General features: G+C 42.5%; 1 protein-coding gene across 2 annotated transcripts; it reads right to left on the bottom strand.

Annotated features, from left to right (window-relative positions):
* Positions 1–7,600: 7,600 nt before the first annotated feature.
* Positions 7,601–24,803, bottom strand: CXHXorf38 (chromosome X CXorf38 homolog). 2 transcript variants are annotated; one of them, XR_001854973.3, is made up of 8 exons: positions 24,536–24,803; positions 24,242–24,376; positions 19,728–19,847; positions 18,364–18,513; positions 17,893–18,072; positions 11,201–11,363; positions 10,665–10,758; positions 7,601–8,967 (listed from the first exon to the last, which is right to left on the bottom strand). XR_001854973.3 is itself a non-coding variant. In XM_017672278.3 (7 exons), the coding sequence occupies exons 1-6, from the start codon at positions 24,749–24,751 to the stop codon at positions 11,202–11,204; spliced, it is 963 nt and encodes a 320-aa protein (XP_017527767.1). In that variant the 5' UTR covers positions 24,752–24,803; the 3' UTR covers positions 7,601–10,758; position 11,201. The 2 variants fall into 2 exon arrangements, 1 of the variants encoding a protein (XP_017527767.1); XM_017672278.3 differs by having other exon boundaries at positions 7,601–10,758.
* Positions 24,804–26,141: the final 1,338 nt, after the last annotated feature.

Below are 26,141 nucleotides of genomic sequence, written 5' to 3' on the forward strand. Positions count from 1 at the left end.
GACGTGCTGGGGATAGAACGTCATTTCCATGGGGTTCCTGCCAAAAATGAACACCCTGAACATAGTTATGAAGAAACAGCAAATGAACCCGAATTAAGGGGTAATATTTCAAATAGCTGGCCTGTACTCTTCTAAACTGTCAAGGTCATGAACGCCAAAGAAAGGCAAAGGAAGGTGGAACGGTTCTAGATTAAAGGACACTAGAGAGACATCACAATTAAAAGCAATGTGTGAGCCTGGGTTAGAAAAGCAAATTTGTTACACAGGACATTACTAGGACAATTGGCAAAACCTGAACAAGGATTGTAGATTACAGTTTTGTAACGACGGTAAGTGTCCTGGTTTTGAGGGGTGTATTGTGGTAAATGTAAAAGGAAGTTCAGTGTCCATATGCTTAGGAAGTACACACTAGCATCCCTAAGAAATGCCCTGGGGGTAGGGCAAACTTTAAAGTGAATGCGGCACTTGCTTTGTTATTCTTGTTCTGAACTGTTTTTTTCTGCAAGTTTGAATTATTTCAAAATAAAAAAGTAAAAAAGAACAGTTAAAATAAAAAGATGCGTTCTCTATGGTTTGCTGATTGGAACTCACTGAAGAGTTGTGTAGGTCCAGGGTTGCTAATGTCAAGCAGGAATTCATAGGACCTGTGGCCTGGAATCTTGGTCAAAAGTGTGCAGTGGCAAGTTTTGAAGAGACTAGGAATAGGTCTGAATCTATCTTTGTATTTGCTTATCTTCTCTCATCATTTTCCTTCAAAAGATGACAGGGACGTGAACTTGCCAGCCATGCTCATACTAGTGTCCCTAGGTTGGGCCCCACTGTGGGCCCTGACGACTTTATGCTGGAGAGGCCACACGGAGCAGAAACACCACTGCTGGTGATATTAATGGTAAGGAAATATTATTTAAAATAATGGTAGAGCTTTAGCTGTACAGCAGAACTAATGTAGCTGTGGGGAGGGGTAGTCACTGGCCAGCATCACTGATATCCTCTAATCCCAAAACTGTTTTGTCACTCTGCTTGAGCCAGACAGAATTCTCTATAGCTTTGTTTATTCATAGCCTTGTATCTTTCTCAAGTCTCCCTTCAAGCACTGGCCAAGTTCCATTACAGTGCCTTACCCTCTGCTTGGGCCATTCATCCCAACTGTAACCACCAACAAATAGCTAGCAGGCACAAACCTTATACAAAGATGACATTTAGCAGGCAGCCACCATCCTGGAATCTACCAGGAAAGTCACTTACACATTGTCTATACCTCCATTTCTCTAGCTATAAAATGCTCCTCTGAACAGGCAGAACTTGTCGTGTTCAATTTGGGCCACATCCAGTCAACACGTTAAAAGGCTTGTGCAGAGAGGGAATATTTCATTCGGTGATACTTTCCCTGGCCTAAGGGAACTTATAACATAGGTGGAAAGGCAGAAACCATCAGATGTTAAATTACTTGTGCAGAGAATTGATGTGAGAAATTGGAAATCTTAATCCTGGTCTATCATGAATTCACTGCATCACAATAGCAAATAGCACGGTCTCCTACAGCTTCATGCCTGAGGTATAAAAAAAAATGAGGGGTTTGGCCTGGATGACAATAATAGCTGAAGGTCACTATTCACATATTCACTGAGCATTTATTATGTACCAGGCCCTATACTGAACAAGGATTAACATTTTGAATCCTCACAATACTGTTCAGAGGTAGGTACCACTATCACCCCCATTTTACAGATATTCTGTGAGAAATTTCAACTCCAGTGTTCTCTAATTATGGGATGTCGAGTTAAGTAATACTGTAAACTGTATTTTCCAAAATGGCCATAGTATTTCCCACCCCACTTGCTCTTTGTAAAGTGTGACTTTGACATCCTGCCTCATTGAATTTGGGTGCGCTTGTGACTAGAGAGGTGATGTGACTTCTGAGGCTAAACCATAAAAGCCAATATAGCTTATGGTAATGTCTATTGTGGCACTACTGATCACCAAAAATGTAAGTTTTACTTCGCTTTGGTAAGTTGTAGTGGCCTAAAACAACACCCATTTATTAGCTCACAGTCTGCAGGTCAGAATTCTGGGCATAGCCTGACTTGGTTCTCTGCTCAGGATCACAAAAGGCTGAAATGAGGGTACTGGCTGGACTGAGCCCTAGGGGAAAATCCACTTCCAGGCTCATCCGTGTTGTTGGCAAAATTCAGTTCTTTGTAGCTGTAGGACTGGAGATACAATCAGCAACTAGAAGCTGCCCAAATTCCTTGCTATGTGGCCACCTCCACCCTTGAGGCCAGCTACAGAGAATGTCCCTCGTATCAAATCCCTCTCACACTTTGAATCTCTGACTTCTGTCTCTGACCCCTAAACTCAGATTTAAATGGCTCATGTGATTAGGTCAGGCCCCCTTGGAGAATGTCTCTATCTTAAGGTCAACTGATTTGGACCTTACTTACATCTGCAAAATTCCTTTTTTTATATAATCATGGGAATGAAATCTAATCAATTTCAAAGGTTCCACTCAACTCAACGAGGAGATCATGCCAGGGTAAGGGCCACTGGGGGTCATCTTAGAATTCTGCCTACCTCACAGCTTCTGTTTGATTCTCCTGTTATGCTTGTTCTTGCAGGTTAGCCACCTTTGCTGTGAAGAAGCACAAGCAGCTTTTGGAGAGGAACTGAGGCCTTCTGGCCATCAGTCCTAGCTAAGCTCCCGGCCAACAGCCAGTATCAATTTGCCAGCCATATTAGTGAACCATTCTGAAAGGCAATCTTTCAGTCTCAAGCTGAGCTGCCCCAGCTGGTGATGCAAGGGGCAGATGAGCATCCTATTGAGTCCCACCGAAATTGCAATTTGTGAGTAAAATAAAGGATTGTTGTTCTAAACCACCAAATTTTGGGGTGATCTGTTACACAAATATAGGTAACTGAAACAAAGTAACAACTCAAGTAAAATGATTTACAAGTACTGAAAGCTTTTTGTGAACCTGGAGTGGTAACATATTTCTTCTAGGACAATGGAGCATCTGGCAGTGTAGGCCTAAAATGTCATTCAGCTCATGTTTGCTGATTCATTAATTCAAACTTACACTGAACTGATTTACGCCAGCATGCCAGTCATCCATATTTGAAAGCCTAGCATTTTAAAAGGGTTATCTAAAAATTATGCTGCTTTCCTTTGAGCAAAGGCTATACTATAGATTTTTAAGCTACATTTGTAAAATATTTGGGATATAAGTGATCATAGATAATGACTGTATTAAGTTTTAAAGGCATAATGTGCTTGTTTATGAAGCACTAAAGTATTAATATTTCAATGTATATTGGCTGCTCAACAATTGCTTTTATTGAAAAAAGTAAAAAACACTATGAAAATAATCAGTTTTGCCATTAAGAATTTTCATCAACAGATATTAACTATTAGGTGAAAGACTGCCAGAGAACAGAATATCCATATACTCTCAAAGAGGCTCCCCCTGGATTATTTGTTGATTACAGAGCGATAAAGGTACTTTTATGATGCAGAAACCTAGTAGACACTCCTTAACCAAATGACCAAATTTAATATTACCAATGATGGAACAAAGTGATGTCATGTGCCTCCCATTGTGATGGACCAGGAATAGCATGTAGTATTCTTGCCAAAAAATGTTTACCCTAAATCTGATAATGAGAAAACAGACAAGTCCAAATTAAGGACACTCTGAAAAACCAGACTTGTACTCCTCAAAAATGTCAATGTCATGAAAGACAAAACATGCTGGGGAACTCTGAGATTAAGCTAAAAGAGATGATAACTAAATGTGAATCTTGACTGGATTCTGGATCTTCCTCCTCCAACAAGCCATAAAATTATAAAACTTAAATATGTACTACATATTAGATAATAGTACTGTACTAAATATTAAGTATCTTGAGTGACTACACTGTATACTGTAAGTAGGAGAATGTCTTTCTTAAGAGCCATATGCTGAATTTCGGGGTGAAATGTCACTGTGTCTGCAACACTCAGGCAAACTGTGTCAGGACTAAAATTCTGTCCCTGGTTGAAGAATTTCCTATCAAGCTCTGAGAGTCAACACTGTCTGGACACAGACTGGACAGAACTGGCAGTTTCCCTTTGTATAGTTGTAGAGAAGCAGGCAGCTGGACACTCAGCTCCCTGGCCTGGCATGTGGAACTCTGAGATCCTTAAGGTGGCCACAGCATGATGGAGAGCAAAGGACAAGGGCATACTCACACACGCATGCACGTGCGTGCCCACACTGAACACATTTTACAGCAGTCAAGCGAAAGCGCAAGGGCAAGGCCACACCTGCCACTTGCAAAGACACGCATGACAGCTGCCGGTGCTGACCGGTGCACTTTATGGCAGTCACATGAAGGCAAAAGTGCGAGGCCACTGGCTGCCTGGTGCCCTTGACAGCAGTTGCGGGAAGGCGCGAAGCCACGGACAGACCCTGTATCAGTACAGGCTCTGAGCCCGTCACTGTGGGCAGACCGTTCATTTGTTCATTGATGCTCGATGATCATGGCGGTGGAGGTGGCCCTGTGGCAGAGGGCTAGGGACTACATGAAGAGCAAGGAGCTCCTGGAATATCTGACCAGCACGCACTTCTGGGGTCCTGGGGCTTACCACTGGCCGCCTTTAAGGACATGAACGCACGGCCGGACATCACCAGCGGCCATATGACGACGGTGCTCGTATACTCGATGGCCTTCTTGCGCTTCACTTACCGTGTACAGCCTCGAAATTTACTGTGATGGCGTGTCACGGCACCAACGTGGTGGCACAAAGTGTGGAGGCAGGCTGCTACTTCATTTACCACTATGGTGGTGGCGCTGGGCCAGCCACCACCCCCATAGCTCCTACCACCAACACTGCTGCTGCCACCACTGAGATTTCTGCAACCGCCAGTGACCCTACTGCTGCCAGCTCCTGCTAGGCGCCTGTTAGCCCCAGTCTGCAGCCCCTGAAACAAGACTGAGAGGGCCAGGTCAAAGCTCTGCAGCTTGCAAGCATGGAACTATTATTTCTTGGAAGATAAGACCTATGAAAAGTCCGGTTTGGACTCTACAACAAATCTGATTTAAACTTGCAGTTGGTTAATAAAAAAAATAACACCACAGTACTGAAGTTGTTCAGTGTTATTTATTTTGTGAGCTGCAAAAATGTTTTTTAGAAGGTGATTGTAGATTGGCTGATCTTCCCCTTCACGTGACCTGCAATTTCCCGATTAGTGTATATAGGGAAGACTGAGTGAAAGACACTTCAAATTATTTAACTCCCCTTTTTTCTTAAAGCTGTCTTGGGAACATTTTGTTACTTGTTTTGGGTATCTGGGCCAAGTGAGGGTGCTTAGCAGCATGTGATTTTTAAAACTTGGTACAGCCATAAATCCCTCTACACCAAAAAAAAAATAATTAAGTCCAGGGGCTCTTTCTATGGAGGGAAATATTTTGAAGTGGGTTTAAATGAATTCAGTGAAATCCAGCTTAGACTTTTAAGGAGCATTTATTAAGAGAACCTGCAATCTCTTTGTTAGGCAGAGTAATTATGTAATCTTCCATGGTAACAACTCCCAGGTCAGTTGATGTCAAACTGGGATTCTAGGTAAATAGAAAATAATTAAAAGACAGTCATAATCCTTTCCTCTTTTCCTCACACCTAAAAATGGGGGAAATGGCAGTTTGTAAAACTGGGTTAATCCTGTTGAACACTAGCTAGGGGTGGGAATGAGGGTTAGTGGCCAACAGTATTAGCCCAGAGTGTCCTAGGAATCCTGTGGGTGCTAAGAACTTTTCTTAAACCAGGGAGCATAGGGAAGTAAAAGAAAAGGGTGGGGCTGTGGGTGTGAGGCCGTTATCTCTGTGGCAGAATCTGCCCTCTATGATTTGACTCCAAATCTCCCCCTCCTCTGGAGGATGCAGGAAGTTCCAGAGTGGTCTGCTGGGGAGCCCCCATGTATGTATTTAAGAGTGTCTCTGCTTTTGTTAAAGATTGCAAATGCAAAGACATTGAAAACAATGCTCTGAAAGATATTCTGGAAACATCAGATCTTGGATAAGACAAGCACATTAGGGGAACTCTGGAAGATTCCCCTTTATCTTCTGTGGCATCTAAGCGGTAGTCCTCTTGGAGGCAGTTTCTGCATTTCACATTCTGCAGAGGGAAAAAACAAACTCTGGAAAACTATAGTGTATTAGTTACCTATTGCTGTGTAACAAATCACACCAAAACTTAGTTTAAATCAACAAATACTATTGTGCAATTTCTGAGGTTCAGGAATCTGGGAGTGCTTAAGCTGGGTGCTTTTGGCTCAGGGTCTCTCATCTGTCTGCTGGGGCTGCAGTCCCTGAAGAGTTGTCTAGGGCTTGAGGATCCACTTCCAAGCTCACTCACACATTTGCAGGAGGCCTTAGTTCCTTGTCATGCGGGCCATAAGGCTGCTCATGACATGGCTTCCCCCAGAGAAGGTGTTCCAAGGGAGAGAAAGCCCAAGATGGGGGCCATAGTCTTTTATAGCTTAATCTGGGAAGTGACACAACATTACTTCAGCTGTGTTCCGTTGGTTACATGGACCAACCCTGGTATACATTGTGGGAGGACAATACAAGGGTGGGAATACCAGGGGGCAGGGATTGTTGGGGACCATCTTGGAGGCTGGTTACCACACATGGTTCTGAAGTAATTCTCATGCCTTTCTAAACTCAGCAGGAAGTAATGAAGCAATGTAAGGTCATTGCCAACCTTCCCAAAGCAATGTCACAAAATGCTCAGTTAGTTTTTGTGGTCAATTCTAACATGCATACATCTAGGGGATGGGTTTGAGAAGCAGGAAAGAAGTCTTTGGAAGATAGAGGCAGCTCCTAATAGTTTAGATAGTTAAGACTATAATACAGTAATAGAAAGCAGTTCTTAAAGTTCTGAAATAACCTTCTATCAGGATTTTTATTAAAACCTTACAGGAATTTTTTCCCTTCATTACTACATGACTAGAGATTAATATATTTTTAGATTTGTTTTATAAAATGTGTTTTGTAATTTAAATATTATATTTCCATAAAGGTCACTTGTCTGTTGAAGACATTTCAGAGCAGGTAGGTTTCTAATTAACCTGGTAGTAAGGAAAAAGGAAGTAATCCTTGCTGATAATTTCCTATCACTCTACATTTATGATTTAGAGGACAAAATCCTTACAGAAACCTCTACTCTAACACAGCACTCCACTTATAGGGTTAGGTTATAGGATCTAATCTGTAATATGCCTGCCCAACTAAGAGGTCTAGCCCTCTATTGCCTAGGACATTAGGGTTTAAAGCCATGTGAGTGATGAATTTTTAATAAAAATGAACCTTTCAAATCACTAAGGTAACAAGTATTTCCTAATCCAAAAGGTCTCTAATGTAATCCTTTCTGGCTTTGTCAATTTAACTTTAAACTTGTTTACATACCTCTACCACTACTTTATGAAGCCAATAATAATATCCTTTGAGTTGGCAGAGCTATTTTGCCAGTTTTTGTTACTGACACACTTTTGTTATTTCCCAGAATTCAAGTTTTATACAGATCTTTCTCAACTGAAGATGGAGTTACTTCAGTTAATTGAAAGCATTGTTAAGTAAAAAATGCATTTAATGGGGTATGGGGGGGTACTCGATAATAAGGGTGAATGTAATAACCACATTGGTTTTCTTGTGAAACCTTCATAAGAGTGTATATCAATGATACCTTAATAAAAAAAAACACATTTAATACACCTATCAAACATCACAGACCTTAGCCTGCCTACCTCAGAACACTTACATTAGCCACAGTTGGGCAAAATCATCTAACACAAAGCCTATTTTAGAACAAGTGTTGGATATACTATGGAATTTGTTGAGTGCTCTACTGAAAGTGAAAGCAGAATGGTTGTTAAGTGTATTGCTTGTTGATCCTTGTGACCGTGTGGCTCACTGGGAGCTGCGGCTTGCTGCCCTGCCCAGCAGCATGAGAGAGGACTGGACCACATATGGCTAGTCTGGGAAAAGATCCCAATTCGGAGTATGGTTTCTACTAAATGGGCATTGCTCTCGCACCATCCTAAAGTTGAACCATCCTAAGTTGGGAACCGTCTGTACTGAGTTTAATTTCTTTTTCCTTAGGTCCTTGGAGTTCTGTGGAAACCACAGGCTAAAACCCAAAGAACATTACCTTTGCAACTATAATGTTAAAACCCTGTTTTCTCTCTAATTCTTTCAAAACTATGAACCACAAATTGTGTCTCAGGCAGAGTCTGGGAGCAAATAATAATGCTGGATGAAAACCAGGCACTCTGAGAGAACAGGCAACCACTTGCTGGGCTTCTCTTGACTTGCCCCTGGAGGTAGAGCTGCCCCCCACAAATATGGAGGCTAGGACGTATTCCAGGAAATGTGACCTGTAAGTCTTGCAGTTTGAATTTATATTGTTCATGTCTACTATTTTGAAATTTAAAATTTTAAACATTTCAAAATACAGGAGTGCATGTTTGTTGTAAAAATTTCATGACAGTATACAGAAAGTAAAAAAGCTAGATTTCTTCTAACCTCTCCCCACCCCCACTTCAAGCCCCAATTCCTTTCACAGAGCTAACAGCAAAAAAGCTGGGGAAAATCACACAACTTTCCAGACCAATATTATTTGAAAATACAAACAGTTTTACAGCATTCTATGCATTGTTCAACATTCTGCTTTTCTATTTAACATGTCTTAGAGCTCATGCCATATTACTACATTGCAGCATTACCTCATTCCTTTTAACAATTTCATAATACTCTGTAGCATGGATGTGCTGATTTAACCAGTCTTCTCTTGATGGCTGGCTGCCAATGCTGTGAACACCTGTTTGTGCACACCCTGTGCCCACATGCACATAGCTGTGGAAGAGAGGTCCTGTATGGCTCCATTTGCTTCAAAGCCCTCTCTGGTCATGTCTTCCTTTCTTTGCTCCAGTTTCACTGTAATTAAATATTGCCAGTATAATGTTTTCTGAAGAGTATCTTTATCAGGCAGACAATAAATCCAGTAAGATGACAGTGTGGATACCATCATCCATACCTTACAAATCCTCATGTTTGCATCTGCTTCAGTGCCTGGCACAGCATGTGGCTGACACTCGATAAATGTTTGTTGGCTAGACAAGGAAGAGCTAAGTAGACACAAGAGGTATGAAATCAAAGTGTTCATAACCTCAAAGTTCCTGAAGTTAAAAATCAGGTCTTAAATTGGTTAGTGAATCAAGATTTAATTTGATCCCAAGTTTTTACCTTTTATCTAGACGCTAGTTAATATTTCATTACATTTCTTGGTTTGGGGGAAGTCTTCTAAAGGAATGCCATGAAATGAAGAGTGAAAGGAAATACAAGATTAAAGACCAAAGAGTAATGGAAAAGATTAAAGCCGGAAGTTATGGGCACATCTGCATTCATCCAGGTTTTACAGAATTATATTAAATGGATTTTAATGTAAAGATACACCAAATATACCCTACCCTCCACCCATTCGGCACAGATCACATCCTTGATGGGTGGCCAGGCAAGCCAGGGAGCATGGCTTGGGCTCAGGATGGAAGTGCTTCCTCCAGGCAGTGAGGGACGTGCCAATTCTGGGCCTGAAGCTCCAGAGGCAACATGGCCCAATTAAGTACCACTGGCTTTGGGAAGGAGCCGATGTAGAGGACAGTTGAGGATGAGTCCGACCCCAAAAACCACTGCACACAATGGGACAATGGTTTCTCAGTTCAGGAAACAAGCAGGACAAAGTCAGCAGTGGATGGCTTTTTGGGTAAAAGAACAGAGTTAAGAATGAATTTGTGAATTTCTTTAAATAAAATCACGTCTTTGATTTCCATAAGAATGTTGAAATTTCATAATCTAGTAATGAAGGACCAGGTTTATTTAATAGTATAACTAAGTATCTGTGAAAAACCCTAAGCTATCAGTTGACCCTTTAAGTCAACAAATATTCAAAGAGCACCCAGGGCTAGGCCCATGCTCAGCACTTGGGATACAGCTGAGCAGACAGAGCTCTGACTGCCGTGGGAGTTTACTTTTTACAAGAGTGCCATCCACAAGCCAACACCTTTGGAGCTTTCCCTGACATCCCTGCTTTTGGAACTGGCCCAGCCCCCCGCCCTGCCCCTCCCCCAGTTAGTGGAGTCAGTTCTGTAGCTCCCAGTGACCAGCCCGGCCCCACCTCCTTATCCTACTTCCCCAGGCCACCAGCAATGGGTAGTAACAGTTCTGCACTAATTGGAAATGGCTAGAAAACGCCCTTTCACTCAATTTTTTTTTGGCCTTCTTCCAAGAAAGGATTTATATTTCAACATTTACATCACAGCCCACCCCTTGGACATTCTCATGAATGAGACCTTCAAGAAAGCAGGTTGTGTGCCAGTGGGCAGAGAACTTCTTCCACAGACCTGGCCAAACACAGTCTTATGCTAAGCAGCTGGAATTTAGGAACAGAAAAGAATCCTGCCATTTAAACAGGAAAAAAACAAAAAACCCTGGATGACAGCAAGTTTTGGTACAAGAGCACCTAATATTTTTTGATTGGTACGGATCACAAAACACCAAGCTTATGAACATAAAAAAATAGTCCCAAGAGTTGAAGGAAAGTTCAGGAAGAAATTCCTTTTTGTTTGGGTACATACTCCGGTAAGTTTTTCCTCATGCACAGGAGAGGATGGCTCAGATGGAAGCTGTGCTGGCTCTGACAGAATATGCCTGATCACTGCTAAGGGCCACCTAAAATAAGAGAAAATATTTAATATTCTATACTTGAAGGAAAAAAATGTAAAATATTGAACAGTTATTTAATAAGTTTTTCTTATGGAAATTAACAAGTGGTTATTAATGCTGAAGCTAAGCCAGGCACCAGCGGCACCACCAGAGGGCTGACATACTTTTTGATTATGTTATGAAGTTGACTCACTCACGACTAGACCACTCACTTCAGGTATGTCCGACTAAACAAAGCTGACGGAGTTTCTGTTCAATTACTTCCCAGATGTGAGCCCCATCACTTTTGAAAGCACAAAACTCAATGGCCTTTCTTTCAAAATATAAGGACACTGGGAAACTTCAGATTAGACAAAACTGAGTGTTCATTATGGCCTTACATAAAAGTATAGACATCAAAGACATGAGCCTCTTCTGTCCTTATTTAACAGCATATATCTGAACTCACCTCAGGCCTTCCCTTTAGGTGTCTGTGTCCCAGGTTCCTTTGAATCTGGTTTTTGATGCTGTAGACGGAGGCTGTCTAGCTTCTGCATATCTTCTGTAAGACCACTTCTAAGATCCTCATTGTTTCTCAGAAATTCTTTCACCACTTCCAGTTGATTTAAGATCTGCAAGAGGACACCATACAACGTACAGCTTAGAAAATTTTCTAGCAGATTTGTAATTCAGATGAAAAACTTACTAACTCTTGAGTGTGGCCTCCTGTTCATGTAACCACCAATTGCTGGCTCTGGGGCCACACACAGGGATGTTTGCTTGTCTTCTCAAATTTTTTTTTTTGCTTTTAGGAGTTAATACCCAAAATATATCAGAATACATAAAAAACTCATATAATTCTAGAGCAAAAAACTCCAAATAATCCAACTAAAAATGGGCAGAGGACCCGAAAAGACATTTTTCCAAAGACATACAGAAGGCCAACAAACACATGAAAAGATGCTCCACATCATTAATCATCATGGGAATGTAAATCAACATCACAATGAGGTAGGCACCTCACACCTGTTAGAATGGCCACTATCCAAAAGACAAGAAATAACAAATGCTGGCCAGGATGTGGAGCAAGGGGAATCCTAGTGCACTGTTGGTGGGAAGGTAAATTGGTATAGCCACTACGGAAAACAGTATAGAGGCTCCTCAGAAAACTAAAAATAGAGTACCATAGTTTCTAGCAATCCTACTTCTGGGAATATATCTGAAGGAAACAAAAACACTATGTCCAAGAGATATCTGTACCCCTCCATGTTCACAGCAGCATTATTTACAATAGTCAAGACATGGAAGCAACCTAAGTGTCTATCAATGGATGAACAGATAAAGAAGTTGTGATACATTCACACAATGGAATATTATTAGTCAGTCATAAAAAAGGAAGGAAATCCTGCCATTTGTGACAACATGGATAGACCTTGAGGGCATTATGCTGAGATGTCAGACAGAGAGATAAATACTGTATGATCTCATTTATATGTGGAATCAAAAATAAAACAAAAACAAGAAAACAAGCTCAAAGAAAAAGAGATCAGATTTGTGGTTAGTAGAGCTGGGGGCTGGATGTCAGGGTGGGGTGGGATTGGAGGAAGGTGGTCAAAAGCTACAAACTTACAGTTATAAGGTAAGTAAGTACTGGGGATGTAATGTACAGCATGGTGACTATAGCTAACACTGCTGTATGGTATATATGAAAGTTGTTAAGAGAGTACATCCTAAGGGTTCTCATCACCCTTAGGTGCATCTATACGAGATGGTGGATATTAACTAAATTTCTGTGGTAATCATTTCACAGTATACATAAGTCAAGTCATTATGCTGCACACCTTAAACTTATGTAGTGCTGTATGTCAAGTATACCTTAATAAAACTGGAAACAAATTTAAAATAGTTTTTCTGCTTTAAAACTTCCTGCCTTTGTAAGAAAGGGATATATATTATTGCTGTATGTATGTACACATGCACACGCACATACATACATGTAAACACATATATATAAAAATAAATGAAGCCCTTTCATTTTGAATTTTGTACTCACACATTTATTACTAGTAAATATATATACATATGTATGTACACACACATATACACAAATACATACACTCACAAATATAAAGTTCTTTCATTCTGAATTTTGTACCTGTACATTTATTACTATGGAATAAATCTATTTATTGTTATGAATATTTAGAAAATAAACATATAGTTAATGAAAGAAATGTACAGGTACAAAATTCAAATGAACACAAGGTTACAAGCTAAAAAGTCAGTCCTCTTCCATACCCTGTTCCCAGTGACCCAGCTCCTCTCAGAGATGACCACAATGAAGTTTCTTGCGTTTCCTTCAGAGATATTATGCATTTACATATGAGCACGTGTATATATAGACATTTAAAAAAATTTCAGCTTCACTGAGGTGTAACTGACACATAACGCATTTTTTTAAAAACACGAATGACAACAAGCTAGACACCACTTTTCAACTTATTTTTTTCTATATTAGATTATAAAAAGTGGCCCCAATTCTTAAAAAATAGCTGAATAGTATTTAGGTTATGGATGTTTCATATTTTAACATATTATTTCAATCCTTCTGCTAAGAGAAATAATGCTGCAGGAACTAACCTGGTACATGTGTCATTTTGCATAAGTGACAAGCTATTTGTAGGATCTGTTTTTAGAAGCGGAATGCAGTTTTAATTCTGACAGAGTTTTCAGTTTTAATGTTAACAGATTTTGCCAAACTGCCATCATAGCAGTTATGCCAATTTAAACTCCCACAAGTAACATCCTTCCTGACATTTAAACTAATAAAAATACTCTCAGAATAGTACCATGGAAGTGTTTTCTCTAGGCTTATCCCAGGATACCCTCACTGGTCACTGTGCTTATTGCACATGATATACCCAAATTTGGGGGTGTGGTCAACTTTTTAAATGGGGGACCCCCACTCCATGCTAAGTCAAGATGACCTACATCTAAGGAAGGAAAGCAATGGGGTACCTTAGCCTAGCAGAGTAGTGGTTCTTAAGCCAATTACATAATTGATTCTGATGCAGAGGGTTTCGGAGGGAACCTAGGCGGGCCCTCAGGGTAGTGTGATGTAAGTGAATGAAAGAGCCAGATGCTGGAGGATGGCTGCCACGGTTGGGCGGGGAGGAGAGGCTGCCACTTGTGGCCAGGATGAACAGGGGGCAGGGAAGGCCAGGGAGGAGCTGAAGATGACTGGAGTTCTCCAGATAGGTAAGTAGATGGGGCATGCCCTTCAGCTGGAGCTGTTCATTGCACAGATGGAAATAAGCCTATAGCTCCAGAAAGACGCCTAGGCTTTAAATAATAAATCTGGACACCATAAAAACATCAAATGACGATTATACTAATTGCATTATTCATGGTGTACATTAGTGAGGGGGGGATGGCACTGTCAGTGCTTACTGCCTGAGTCTAGTGACCTAGGTGCACCCCAGGGGCCTTCCTGTGGTTCCCATCAGATGCCCATGACCCTGCTGGCTAGGTCTCTGCCTCACACTCATGCTCTAAGATGGAGTGGGGTCCTCCCTCCCGTTCCTTTTCATCTGATGGCTTGGGAGCTGTGATCCTTTCTGCTGTCACCTCCTGACCCTCTCTGCCCTTGAAATGTGCTTAAGAGGGGCAATTATTTTAGCTTGGAGGGGAGAAAGAGTCAAAAGAAGTCTTAATTATTAAAAATGGGGAAGGCTTATGCATGTATATATGCAAAGGAGGAAGAGGAATTAGAGATGGAAAAACCGAAAGTACCAGAAAAATTATGGAATGAAGTCAGATTTGGATTTTGAAGCCCAGCTTTGTCACTTAACCAGCTGTGTTGACTCTGGGCAAGACACTTGACCTCTCTGAGCTTACTTCTATACATGCAAATAAAAGATGATAACATCACCTAGGATTCTTGCAAGGATTGGAAATAAGCTACTAAAAGCATTAGCATTGTGTCTGGTACATTCCTTCTTTCCTCCATTCATTTAACAAATGGTTATTGAAAGTCAGTCTGCTATGTGCCATGCCCTTTTCTAGGCAAAAGATGCTGAGCCCCTCTTCAGGCAGGTAAGCCAAAACTCTTGGCCTTGTCTTTGATGATTCTCTCTCTTCCTGTCACAGACTGTATCTCCCACCTCCTCACCACCTCTATCCTTCCTCCTAGAGTCTGAACCACCACCTCTCTTACCTGATCATGGCAGCAGCCTCCTACCAGGTCTCCTGCTTCTATCCTATGGCTGCCATGGCTAGAGAAAGAGCTTAGGTTCTTCTGATGGCTCACGGGCCTGATGTGACCTGCTGGCTCCGCCTTCCCTTTTCTCACCAAATCACCCATTTTTCTTGCTCTCACCCCAGTCCAGCTGCCTGGCTCAACTTGCTGTGCCCTCGGCCTGAATGCTCTTGCTCCAGATGTGCACATGGCCAATCCTCATCTTTTCCAAGCTATTGCTAAGTCTCACCTTCTCAGTGAGGCTACCCTGAACACCCTATTGCAACCTGACACTCGCCCCACTCTGCTAGTACCGATTCCCCCATGCTCCTTCTAACACACCACATCATTTACTGCCTATGCAGACTGTTTACCATCGGTCTCCCCCTGCAGTGATCTTGGTTTTGTTCACTGATGCATACCAAGCTTCTAGAACTGTGCCTGGCACATAGGAGCCACTTGCTCAGTAAATATTTCTGGGATAGAACAAATGAAGGGCGATTGTGATCCTTCCTCCTCTGCCTCGAGTACATTTAGTCACTGCCCATCTGCCTGAGTTTGCCTATGGGTCTCTGTGGAGGAGGGTCTCTCACCAGGGTTTAAGAAATCAGTAATGGTTTTAAAAAATGTGCAAATTCTTTACATGTGTTATAGCCACTTACTGTGCTTAACATTCTTTAGCTGACTTTTTAAACCCCCCGATCCTAACAGCACCAAGCAGAGGATAGGGCGATTGACAAGTCAGCATAACAGGACTATGTGAAGGGTTCTTGGGTGGCAGCTGAATATTCTGCTGCAGATGGGCCCCTGGCAGACACATTCCACACGAGTCCAGAGGGGCGTGAGCAGCTGCTGCTCCCATTTGGCTGGGAGGCAGAACGCATTTTACAACCACACAGTTATACATGCCGAGTGTATTTTAATGGGACCCCCTCGTTATAATGTTATACAACATTAAGGCTCATCAATAGAATAGAAAAGAATGGAGATGATAAGCTCTCTCTACTCTGTGCTTCTTGGCACTCCCATGCTCCGTGATGCATCTGCGAGACCTGTCACACTGAATTACCACCATAACCATTTTTTTTTAACTTGGCTTTTTAACCCGAGCCCTACTGTTTTAATGAGCACAGAAACAGGTTTTGTTAATTATTCACAAAAAAGTCCCATGGTCATAATACAACCACTGTATTTGATTCCTACATGCATATTTTTTGACATTTTTATGCATCTTACCATCAACAGTCTGACAATAAATTGGCAGTATTTATTTCCTTCTTTAATGGTAACTGAATTAATAGTGTGTCTTACAATTGATGGTATTTTAGATTCACTGGAATTTGGTTTATCAAATCCTCTGGCTTTGGAGACTAACCCTAAAGAACATGGACAACCACATATGGTACTAAACTTTCAAAAGGGGTCAATTCCACACATCATGGAAAAGCACCCTTCAACTTCTTAAAGATAACATCCCAATCAATCCTAACTTACATTTCGATCAATTGAGATATCAAGAGAAATGCTGTGGTCTACCGAACAGAAAGCATAAAAACAAGAATTTAGCAACTCTATCTAGAGATGTTGGGACCCAGAGGACAAACCAATTAACCCCAATTTCCTCTCTGTAAAACAGAGAAAATGAAGGTTCAAAATGTACAGTTGCTAGTTCCCAGGTGATACAAGATCTGCAATGCAGCATGTGGAAAGGCCCAGGGCCAGAGCAGAGAGACCTCTGCTCTGGCCAGCCCTTACACACCATTATGGGGCCCTGCACCCATGCCTGCTCCTTGGGGTCACTGCTCATGTGTAAAGCAGAGGATATGCTGACTGACAGGTTTCCTTCCAGCTCTCAATGTACATAGACTCCTGGCTTGAGAGTGTTGTTACTGATGCAGTTGGCTCTTTGTTACCCAAACAGGAAAAGAACTGTAGCTCCCTCAGGAGAGAAGACAGAAGTACTGATGACTTAGGGGCTCTGAGCTGGATCTCCTAGGTGTCTTCTGTTCTCTGCTGCTTCTGAAGCAGCCGAAAGAAAACTGGGGCTGGTTTTAATGGCTTTTTTTTAAAAAAAGCGAGATAAAACACATGGATTTAGAAAATAGAACATTTAACAGTCTTATTCATCATTTCAAATACCTATGGTATGCAAGGGTGGGCATATCCAAAAACCAGTGGTACTCATTCTAGCACTTACTGGATAAGAATTCTAATCACCAGGTGATCTTGGACAAATCATTTCATCTCCCCATTCCTCCCTTTCTGAGGAGAGTAACTTTGCTGGTTACCTCATTAAACAGTGTGTGTTTATTTAATACAAGGTGTGTATTTCATTGATCGAGCCATGCTCCTTACTGGGCCATATGCCCATGTTAACCATTCTGACCTTCACCCAGATACTTCATTCAGTTTGGTGAGCTCCTTTAGCATAGGGACTATTTTGGAACCTTACTAGAATACAATTCTACTACCGCTCCTTTTATTTTATACTTTACATGTAACAAAGGGAATTCATTTCTCTTGTGCCCCCTATCAGGACTTAAGACCATCACTACTAGCTTGTAGTATCTTCAGGTAGAAACCTCGTTGATCCCTTAACGCCCTCCTCCTCCACCTCCTTCCAGCACCATGCCACGCTCCAAGTAATCTAACCAGCTATCAGCTCTGCCCAGGCAATGCCTCCAGAATCAGGCACCCTCTAGATCTATCCTCTTTCTCGCATGACTGCAAGAGCCTCTGGGCTAGTCACCAACCTCCAACTGCCATTAAGAGTTAACTTTCTAAAAGTTGTATCTAATCTATTTCACTTGCTCTTCCTTCTTTACAAACATCTGTTGGTTCCCTACTGCTTTTGGGAATCAGGTCCAAACCCCTTGGTGTGGCAGAGAAAAACACAAAAGATATAACACTTTTTTTTTTTTTACCTCTTCAGGCAACACCTCTTGGTCTTTTGCTTGAAGATATATGTCTTCAAGTTTCTCCTTTAGTAATTCCATTTCTATTTCATTTATTTGGCTCTCACTCAGGTAGCCTCCTGTTTCACATTGACATCCATCTCGCTGATCTTCCTCAGGGATGTGAACAGCCCAGTCAGAGGTCAAGAGCTGTTGGATTACCAAACAAATATATGAATGACTGAATGGAAAAGATACTCCATTGGGTTACTTAAAGGATTTATAATTAAACATCACTGACTAGATCCACTTTAATAATGTACTGTGACCACAGAAAAGCCTCTCAGCCCAGCATAATTCTAGATTTTGTATCAACATGCTTTTCCCACTTACATTCCAAAATTTCATTTGAATCTAATAAACCTCAAAGTCTAAATGTATGACTGTGGTTGCTTTTTGCCCTTAGTTCTTTATGCCAGAATGGTCAAGTATGATGTTTACCTGTTCTATTCTGGAGTACATTGCCACAATCTCTGGGATATTCTTGAATTCATTCAGAAAATTTTGGATCTTTGTCTGAAAATCTTGAAGCCACATAGAAGATACTTTCATCTCTGAAGAGTGCATGATCTCATTACGACACTTAATCACCTACAGAAAGATAGAGGCTTTGTTAATTACAAAATCCACAAATGTGCCTGTACATGCTGTCAAGGCTTGTGGGGATGTTCAACCCCTTGCTACTTGAATAATAAGTTAACTGCAGTAATAAACAAAAAAAAAAGCCTGTTACTATTCTTAGCTCTTGAAATCTTGTGATGGGCAGGATCTCTCTTATACAATCCTCCAAATCCCTTAACTTAAAATCACCTACCAAAGAGCCAGAGTAGTGGCTACTGGCTCTGAGTATACCCCATCGGCTGAAGCAAATAATGCAAATATATTTTCAGTATTGCTCAAGCTCCAGAAAGTTGGGAGAAGGCAGTTTTTTGATGTGGAAACTATGATGAAAAGAAAATCAACTTTTGCCTATATTTTGTAATAAAGAATACTGCCTAATCATATATTTATATACAGTTCACATAAAGACTTCCACATTTTTGGTTAAAAGATATCAAGGGGTCAACTTTATACCATGATAGTTTTTGTTTCTGATGATCAAAAAAAGTATTCTTAGTCCTTTCAGCTGCTGGCATACTAGCAAAATATACATGCATTTTCTCTACATATTATATATAATCCAGGTATGCTATATATTTTTTTCAATGACCATCAGAATAATAAATGTGTAAGAGCTGTTCTCTGGTGAAACAGAAAGTCTAAATCCCAGAGGAAATCTGACAAGCATAGCCAACTATTCTGATGTTGTTTGTCCATTAGTGTTTTATATTTTCTTTCCATTCTATGTAACTTGGTCTTGCAACTGTTTAAGCCATGAGATTTAGAAGGGCAGGATTCAAACACTGGCATATGATGGAAAGAATGATGCACTGTTCTGCATTTCTTTTAACTCAGAAAATTACTTTGCTTCTGTTTATGGCAGAACAAGGAAGAAAAATTTGAGGTTCATCTATTTTAGTGATGACAAGCAAGTTGTCAGAAAACTTCACTTAGGGAGACCTACAGGGTCAGTCTCCTGAGAGCCATTTGCACTGGAGATATGTGATAATGAGCTTCATTAGCCTGCTTAGTGATGCCAACCTTGAACTAAAGTCTAACTTTCTTTGCAACCACTGTTTTGGGGCAAGACTGTGTGCTACATCTGTCTGCCATTTTAGCATCATGGGGTGTGTTTTTGGGCTGTTCATCACAGCACTGTCCCAGACTGATTCTGATTATATGGTCTGAAATATGACAGCTCTTACCTCTATGACTTTCTTTCGATCAATCACGAAGTGATCACAGGAGTTGATGAGACTTAAAAGAGCAACTGCATCACATTCCTCAGGTCCTGCTTTATCTGCCAGTCCTCGGGGCATAAAAGCCTACAGCAGGGAAGCACAAGGGGTACCTGAGTCTCCTTCAACTCTAGAAGCCAGTGGAACAAATGTTATTTGTCTGTTTCCCAAATGATGACAGAAATTCTCTTAACTGAGGCTTCATGAGTTCAAAACACAAGTCAGGAAGCAGCATGACAGCTAAGCCTTGGCCAAGGGCAATAAGCGAAGGGTTGCTCTATCTGTCCCTCTGCTATCAGAGACACACACTTGACATAACAGGTTTTCTATCCTTTCTAATGGTATATAAGCAGGAAGCATGGGAAGAAAGCAGCCTTTTTATTTCTAACTTAGGTTTCAGTGGCTAAGTTGTTAAAGAAGATATAAAATTTTAAAATAATAGTTCCTCCAAAACAGACACTTTAAACTGAGTTGAGAAGTTCAGTAATATGGTAGTGTAAAGTCAGGGGTCTGGGTTTGGGAGTGTGACAGGGCTGGGGTCATATCCTAGCTCTGCCACTTGCTAACCGTGTGACCTTGAGCAAGTTAACTTAACCTTAGGTTCCTCATCAGTAAATGGGGGATAACTGAAGGACCTGGCCGCCTTTATCTTGAAGGACGTTGGGAGAATTGAATTAGTTAATGCAGGTAAAACACTTGCATGGTGCCTGTCACTTGCTAATAAGTGGGCCATAAGTGTTGGCAATTATGCTACCAGTTTAAGGTGAAGAGGACCTTACATAGGAGATAAAAATGGCATCCCAGAATTAGATATATCAGAAGGGCCTCATTCTGTAATGATCTTGCCTTTTGTAGGATTTTATGGCATGGATCCCCAAAATGGTGTTAGAGCAAGGCTTGGATATATTTCTTCCCTGAAATAGTTCCAAATTTACATGTGAATGCAACAACTTTACCAAACTAGAAGCTCAAGAATACATTCTTGCCAACAGACTAGAAAGGATGACATACCAAAAATTACTCCCATTAAGAACTCTGAGTCCTGTTCCCTTGAGAACAAACACATTTCATCAGGTAAGCAACCACAATGCCTCCTAGCATGCTGCTCATAATAGTGGTGGGTGCCAACACACCCCAAGGGGAGTCAGGGCTCTTCCTGATGGTGGGAGAAACACCCACTTGACCCTCACATGATTAAGAAGAATTTTGCATACAATGAATGCGCCCTATCGAAAGGTACAGTAGCCAGGGCCATCACTGCCTTTCTATGTTTTAATGGTCAGTGACCTACAGATCCTCTGAAAGAAGTCTGCTATGGATGCAACATATGTTAACAAATAAGTTAACTAATGTATCAGAGGTAAAGCAACGCAATGAAACTCAGAAAAGTTGCTGAGTTTGGCTGTTGCCAAGAGGATAACCCAAAGTTAGCGGGGGCCTTACTTGCCTCAAAACAAGGTAGTTTTTCTCTTCAATTACAAGGTATGTCCTGTACAGCATTTTCTCACCAATATAAACCTGTCTCATCCACGTTTAAGTTTTATTCTAGTAATTATTCCCTTTTTTCAGAACTACAAGCCCACAGGGAGGCCCTGCTGCCTCCATGCCACTGAAATCATTTCTTAAACACTGTATTGCACACCACCATGTTGCATATGCTATGTGCGCAGTGGAGATAACACACCTTACTGCTTCCCACTACCTTCTACTGTCTCGTCATTGAGTGGGAGGAGACAAGGTTAGAGAAGTCAACAGGGGCCACATTGTGCTGGGGCTTACTGGCTCTGGAAAGGAGTATGGAGCTTATTCTAAGGCCATCAGGAAGCCAGGCATGGGTTTTAGGCAAGGGAAGAAAACGACCCACTTCCCATGTGAAGACTGAACACCCCGCTGTGTGCACGACCAACAAGAGGCAGCCTGAGCAGCAGAGGCGGCCAGGTGTGAGGCTGGAGCTGGAGCCCAGGCAGGACAGGGAGCGGTTTGCAAAACAGAAATGCAGAGAAGGATTCTGGAAATATTTTGCAGGTACAAACAACAGGGGTAGTGAGAGCGGAAGAGATGAAGCAAGAATGATTAGAGGTAGCTGGTGGTGGCACAAGGGCGAAGGTTTGGGGGGTAGACATGAAGAGTCCTGCTTCACAAGTAAAGACAAAGTGCCCAGGAAGCAATGAAGAGGAGTATCAAGTCAATAGTTGGATATGGGCATCTGGGGCTCTGAAGAGAGGACAGTGCTAGGGGTACAAATCTGGAAGCCATCAGCATAAAGGCAGTATCTACTATTTAAACCACGGGCCTGCTAATCATTCCTCACTCTACACAAATGGTGAATCATTATGCTGTACAACTGCAACTAATATAGAATGTTACGTGTCAGTTATGCACCCCAATTAAAAAAACTTTTTTAAGTGTACAGTTCAGTGGTTTTTCATATATTCAGAGCTGTGCAACCATCAGCACAATTTTAGAACATTTTCATCACCCCAAAAAGAAACCCTCTACCCATTAGCTACCACCCTCCTCCCCTCCCCCACACTCTGGCAATCACAAATCTACTTTTTGTCTCTATAGATTTGCCTATTCTGGACATTTCAAATAAATGGAATCATACCACATGACTGGCTTCCTTCACTTAGCGTAATGGTTCGTCCAGTATTGTAGCATGTTATCAGTACTTCATTCTTTTCTATGGCTAAATAACATTCCAATGTATGCACAGACCACACTTCGCTAATCCACCCACTGGTTGATGGACATGTATGTTGGTTCTACCTTTTGGCTATTGTGAATAGTGCTATGAACTTTTGTGCATGGGTTTTTGTGTGGATGTATGTTTTCATTTCAGTGGGTGGATACCTAGGAGTGGGACTGCTAGGTCATATAGAAACTCTAGGTTTAGTCTTTTCTTTCTTGTTTTAAAATATTAAATAAATCAAGGCAATAGTAAAATTATCTGTATGGTGATGGGAATAAGCTGGCAGGAAAGAAGAGTGGATGGCTAAAGACTCAAAGTCCTTGGGCATGTGAGAGGGAATAAGGTCCAACATACAAGTGGAGGGCCAGGGTGGTGAGAGGAGGGACGCCCCTCCTCCTTTTGTAACAGAAGGAAGAAGAGGGTGTATATGGAGGCAGGTTGGTAGGTCTGGTAAAAGGATGAGGAAGTGTGTATCGGGGGACATCCATCAGTCAACTCCAGGAAGCAAGAGCAAAGTTGGTGGCTGGGAGTGCCAGTAGAGGAAAGGGAGCTTGGCCAGGAAAAGGCAGCAAAGTTGTCTCCAGGAACAGGAGCCTATAGAGACACAGCCAGATTGCTGGGGCTTGTGATCAAGAACTGAAAGTGAAACCAGTCAGCTCCCTTGTGAGATTTTTCCCTTGTGCAGAAGCAGATGATGGTGTCATGAGGGCTGCAGGTGGGCCAGGCAAGTTCGGAGAAGGGAGAAAAAAAGGAGGATGGGGTTGGAGAGAGAAAATAAACAGGGGGTTAGACTAGAAAGTGGGTAGGTGACAGCAACGAAAGGTGGCATAAAATGGTGGCAAGGGCTTTAAGAGAATTACAAATGAAAGCAGCAACAGAAACCAAACAGGAGAGGGACAGTCACATTAAAGGGTACAGTTTCAAGTTTTTTTCTTTTCTAGGCAAAAGTAGAAGCTGGCATTCTATGACAGCAACAACAACAAACGGGGAAGAGGGTCGGTTTACTGGTCCAAGACAGCCAAAAGTATGGGAAGTCCCAACTTCCTCATGGTTGCAGTTAGGGAACAGAACTGGCCAATGTCACATCACAGCAGCTGGGTTGGGACTCTGATCCCTGCTTCCCAGGAGCCCAGCCTGTGCCTGCTGCTAACTAGTCTGTACGCTGACTCCAAAAAGTTCATTTGTGTTAGCAGGTGACTTTGAGTGCCCCTCCCCACTCCCTACTGGGCTTCTGGCAAACATCAGAAGGTCAAAAAAATCCCCCCAGTTGGCCCAGCTAGTAAATCAGACTGCCAGGATCTGAAAACAGGCCTAAGAGTCTCCTCCTATCTGGCTGTCCACCCCATGCCAAAGTTTTATTCCTTAGTTGGACACTTAAAGTCCCTCCTATTTTATCCCTAACTTCCCTTGGCTTATTCTGCCATCCTCATGGCTCCCCACAGCCAAAATGAACTATTCAGGGAGCCTACCCTCACCTTACATGTTTCTCCCTCTGCCTGGGCTTATTATCCTGGCTCTACATCTTGCCTCAGCATCTCTCCTTAAATTCTCTCCTATAGCTTCTAAGCAGGGCTAGCAAACACAAATGTCTTCAGGAAACAGACAAGTTGAAGAAAACTTGTATTTCACTAACCTGGGATTGGGTCCAACATAACAGCCCTGAATTGCCTAGACACTAGACCCTAGATCAAACATCTAATCCCCTCTTTGCACCTGTTTATGAGGCCCCGGGCTCCAGGTGACCCCTACCTGTGGGTCACCTCTTACCCTCCCGACCGCAGATACTTACCTTGGCCACCTCCCAGGCGTCGACGGGCCACCGGCCCGGCCGGCAGTTTCCCCAGTGGACGTCCCCATTTCTGTTGGTGTGATGTTCCAAAATCTCCCGTTTCCACTCTGCGCACACCTGACACTGAGGCTGAAACTACAGGGGCGGTGGTGAGGAGGAGCCTGGGAGGAAGGGGCAGTAGCTGGACATGCAAGCCCTGAGCGTTGCGGTGGGCCCGGCCCCAAAAGGGTACGGGACACTGCACTCGGGGACGCGGTGAGAGGCTACGGGCAAGGTCCGGGGCCAGGTGCTCACCTGGCGGGCGCGTGGGCTACACCGCGAGCCGCTGCGGCAGGCGGCGCGGGGGCCCAGGCTGGGGGCGGCGGCGAGAAGGCCGCGGTGGAAGGAGAGCACCTCGCGGCCGACGAAGTCCTGCAGGCAGCCGCGCAACAGCAGCAGGCAGTGACCCGCCTTCACCCAGTTCTTGTACTCGGCACAGTTGAGGCGCACGGCCAACTCTGACAGCACCATGTCCTACTTGGGCCCAGAAGACCACGGGGCGAACGACACTGCGCACGCGCGGAAGCCTTGGCCGCGCCGGCGCTGGGCGTGTTGTCACGCCCGGAGGCTGCCCGAACGTTCGGGGCGGGGGCAGCAGAGCCAGTCGCGGTGCGCCCAGGATACCCCGGCACGTCGGCCCCACCCGTCTTAGGTGACCACGGACGTGTAAGTACCTCATCTGGTGTTGGCCCAGAAGGCCTCTACGTGAAATTCTTACGCCATGTTCTCTCTTATTCCAAGCTGAGACTCGGCCAGCCCCTGATTCAACTACCTCTCCTGTCTGTGCTTCTGTTTCATGTTTATGTAGAGATACAGAAAGTGTTGAAGGCATACTTGTTGAATTCCATATATTCCTTGCATTATACAATTGTATAAAGTTTACTTAACTGGTTCCTAAGCCCATAGATTGGCTGTAGCAAACAGGGGCATTAGTGAAATGACTGCTGGCTGCCAGTACCGCGCTTGAGGTGTACTGAGGTGGCACAAAGCTCAAAAACATCCGCCATTGGGCCACCTAAGCAGAGGCAAGCTGGACAGCATATCCCCTGGTTCCTTCAGGGCTCCACCGCCCTGAAAACCTATGGTCCTGAAGCATCCAGCTTAAATGATGATTATTTGGTATTCTCGGTTATATGATAATGCTCCTTGCACAAAGCAGTCTTAAGTTAATTTAAGCTTGAAATAAATGCCATGAGTGTTAGAAGGTAATGGATCGTCACCTCCAAATGACAAGAGGTCATCTCAGTTTCAGTGGTCTTTTAGTGAGTTTCCTGAGCTTGGAAAAAAATGTTAAAATTGTGTGTAGTCAAAAGGCTCTGAGGGAAAATCTAACCATTGAAGATTTCCCCCTGACTTCGTGGTTCACGGCAAAGTGGCAATGTTTAGGAGCACTAGATATGCACTCAAACTACCTCTTCCTAGCTGTTTGAGATCAGGCAAACCTAATGTGATCTCTGCAAATTACTTCATTTCTCTGGGCCTCAGTTCTGTAAAAGGAGGATATTAATACTTACCCAATTGGGTTTTTAGGAGAATTAAATACACACTGAAATAGTTAGAACAGTGCCTGGCAATAGTAAGCTCTCAGTAAATATTAGCTGTTGTTTTATGTTGACCTAAATGTGCCCTTTCACCAATCAGTCATATTCCTAGATGAGGTATTTTAACAAATCACTGACCACTTGAAGGGGGAGGCAATTTATAGAAAATTATGAGCAGATCATGGTCTCCTGGAGCTGTGCAGCACATGATGGGTGGCCTCTGCTAATTTTTTCTTAAAAATCTCAACACTAAGTCTATCCTAAGTAAACTTAGAACTATTCCCTTAGACACACTGTCCACTGCCATCAAACCAAATGAA

This window comes from Manis javanica, chromosome X (assembly GCF_040802235.1).
Source record: "Manis javanica isolate MJ-LG chromosome X, MJ_LKY, whole genome shotgun sequence".
Lineage (NCBI taxonomy): Eukaryota > Metazoa > Chordata > Mammalia > Pholidota > Manidae > Manis > Manis javanica.

What these genes read in the sequence shown, in the direction of transcription:
- CXHXorf38 (XM_017672278.3), bottom strand. Translation starts at nt 24,751, where the DNA reads ATGGTGCTGTCAGAGTTGGCCGTGCGCCTCAACTGTGCCGAGTACAAG. An exon ending in ACGCCTGGGAGGTGGCCAAG is followed by an intron (nt 19,848 to 24,241) that starts GTAAGTATCTGC and finishes TCCCTGCTGTAG; the next exon opens with GCTTTTATGCCCCGAGGACT. An exon ending in AAGAGGTGTTGCCTGAAGAG is followed by an intron (nt 11,364 to 17,892) that starts GTAAAAAAAAAA and finishes GTCCTCTTGCAG; the next exon opens with ATCTTAAATCAACTGGAAGT.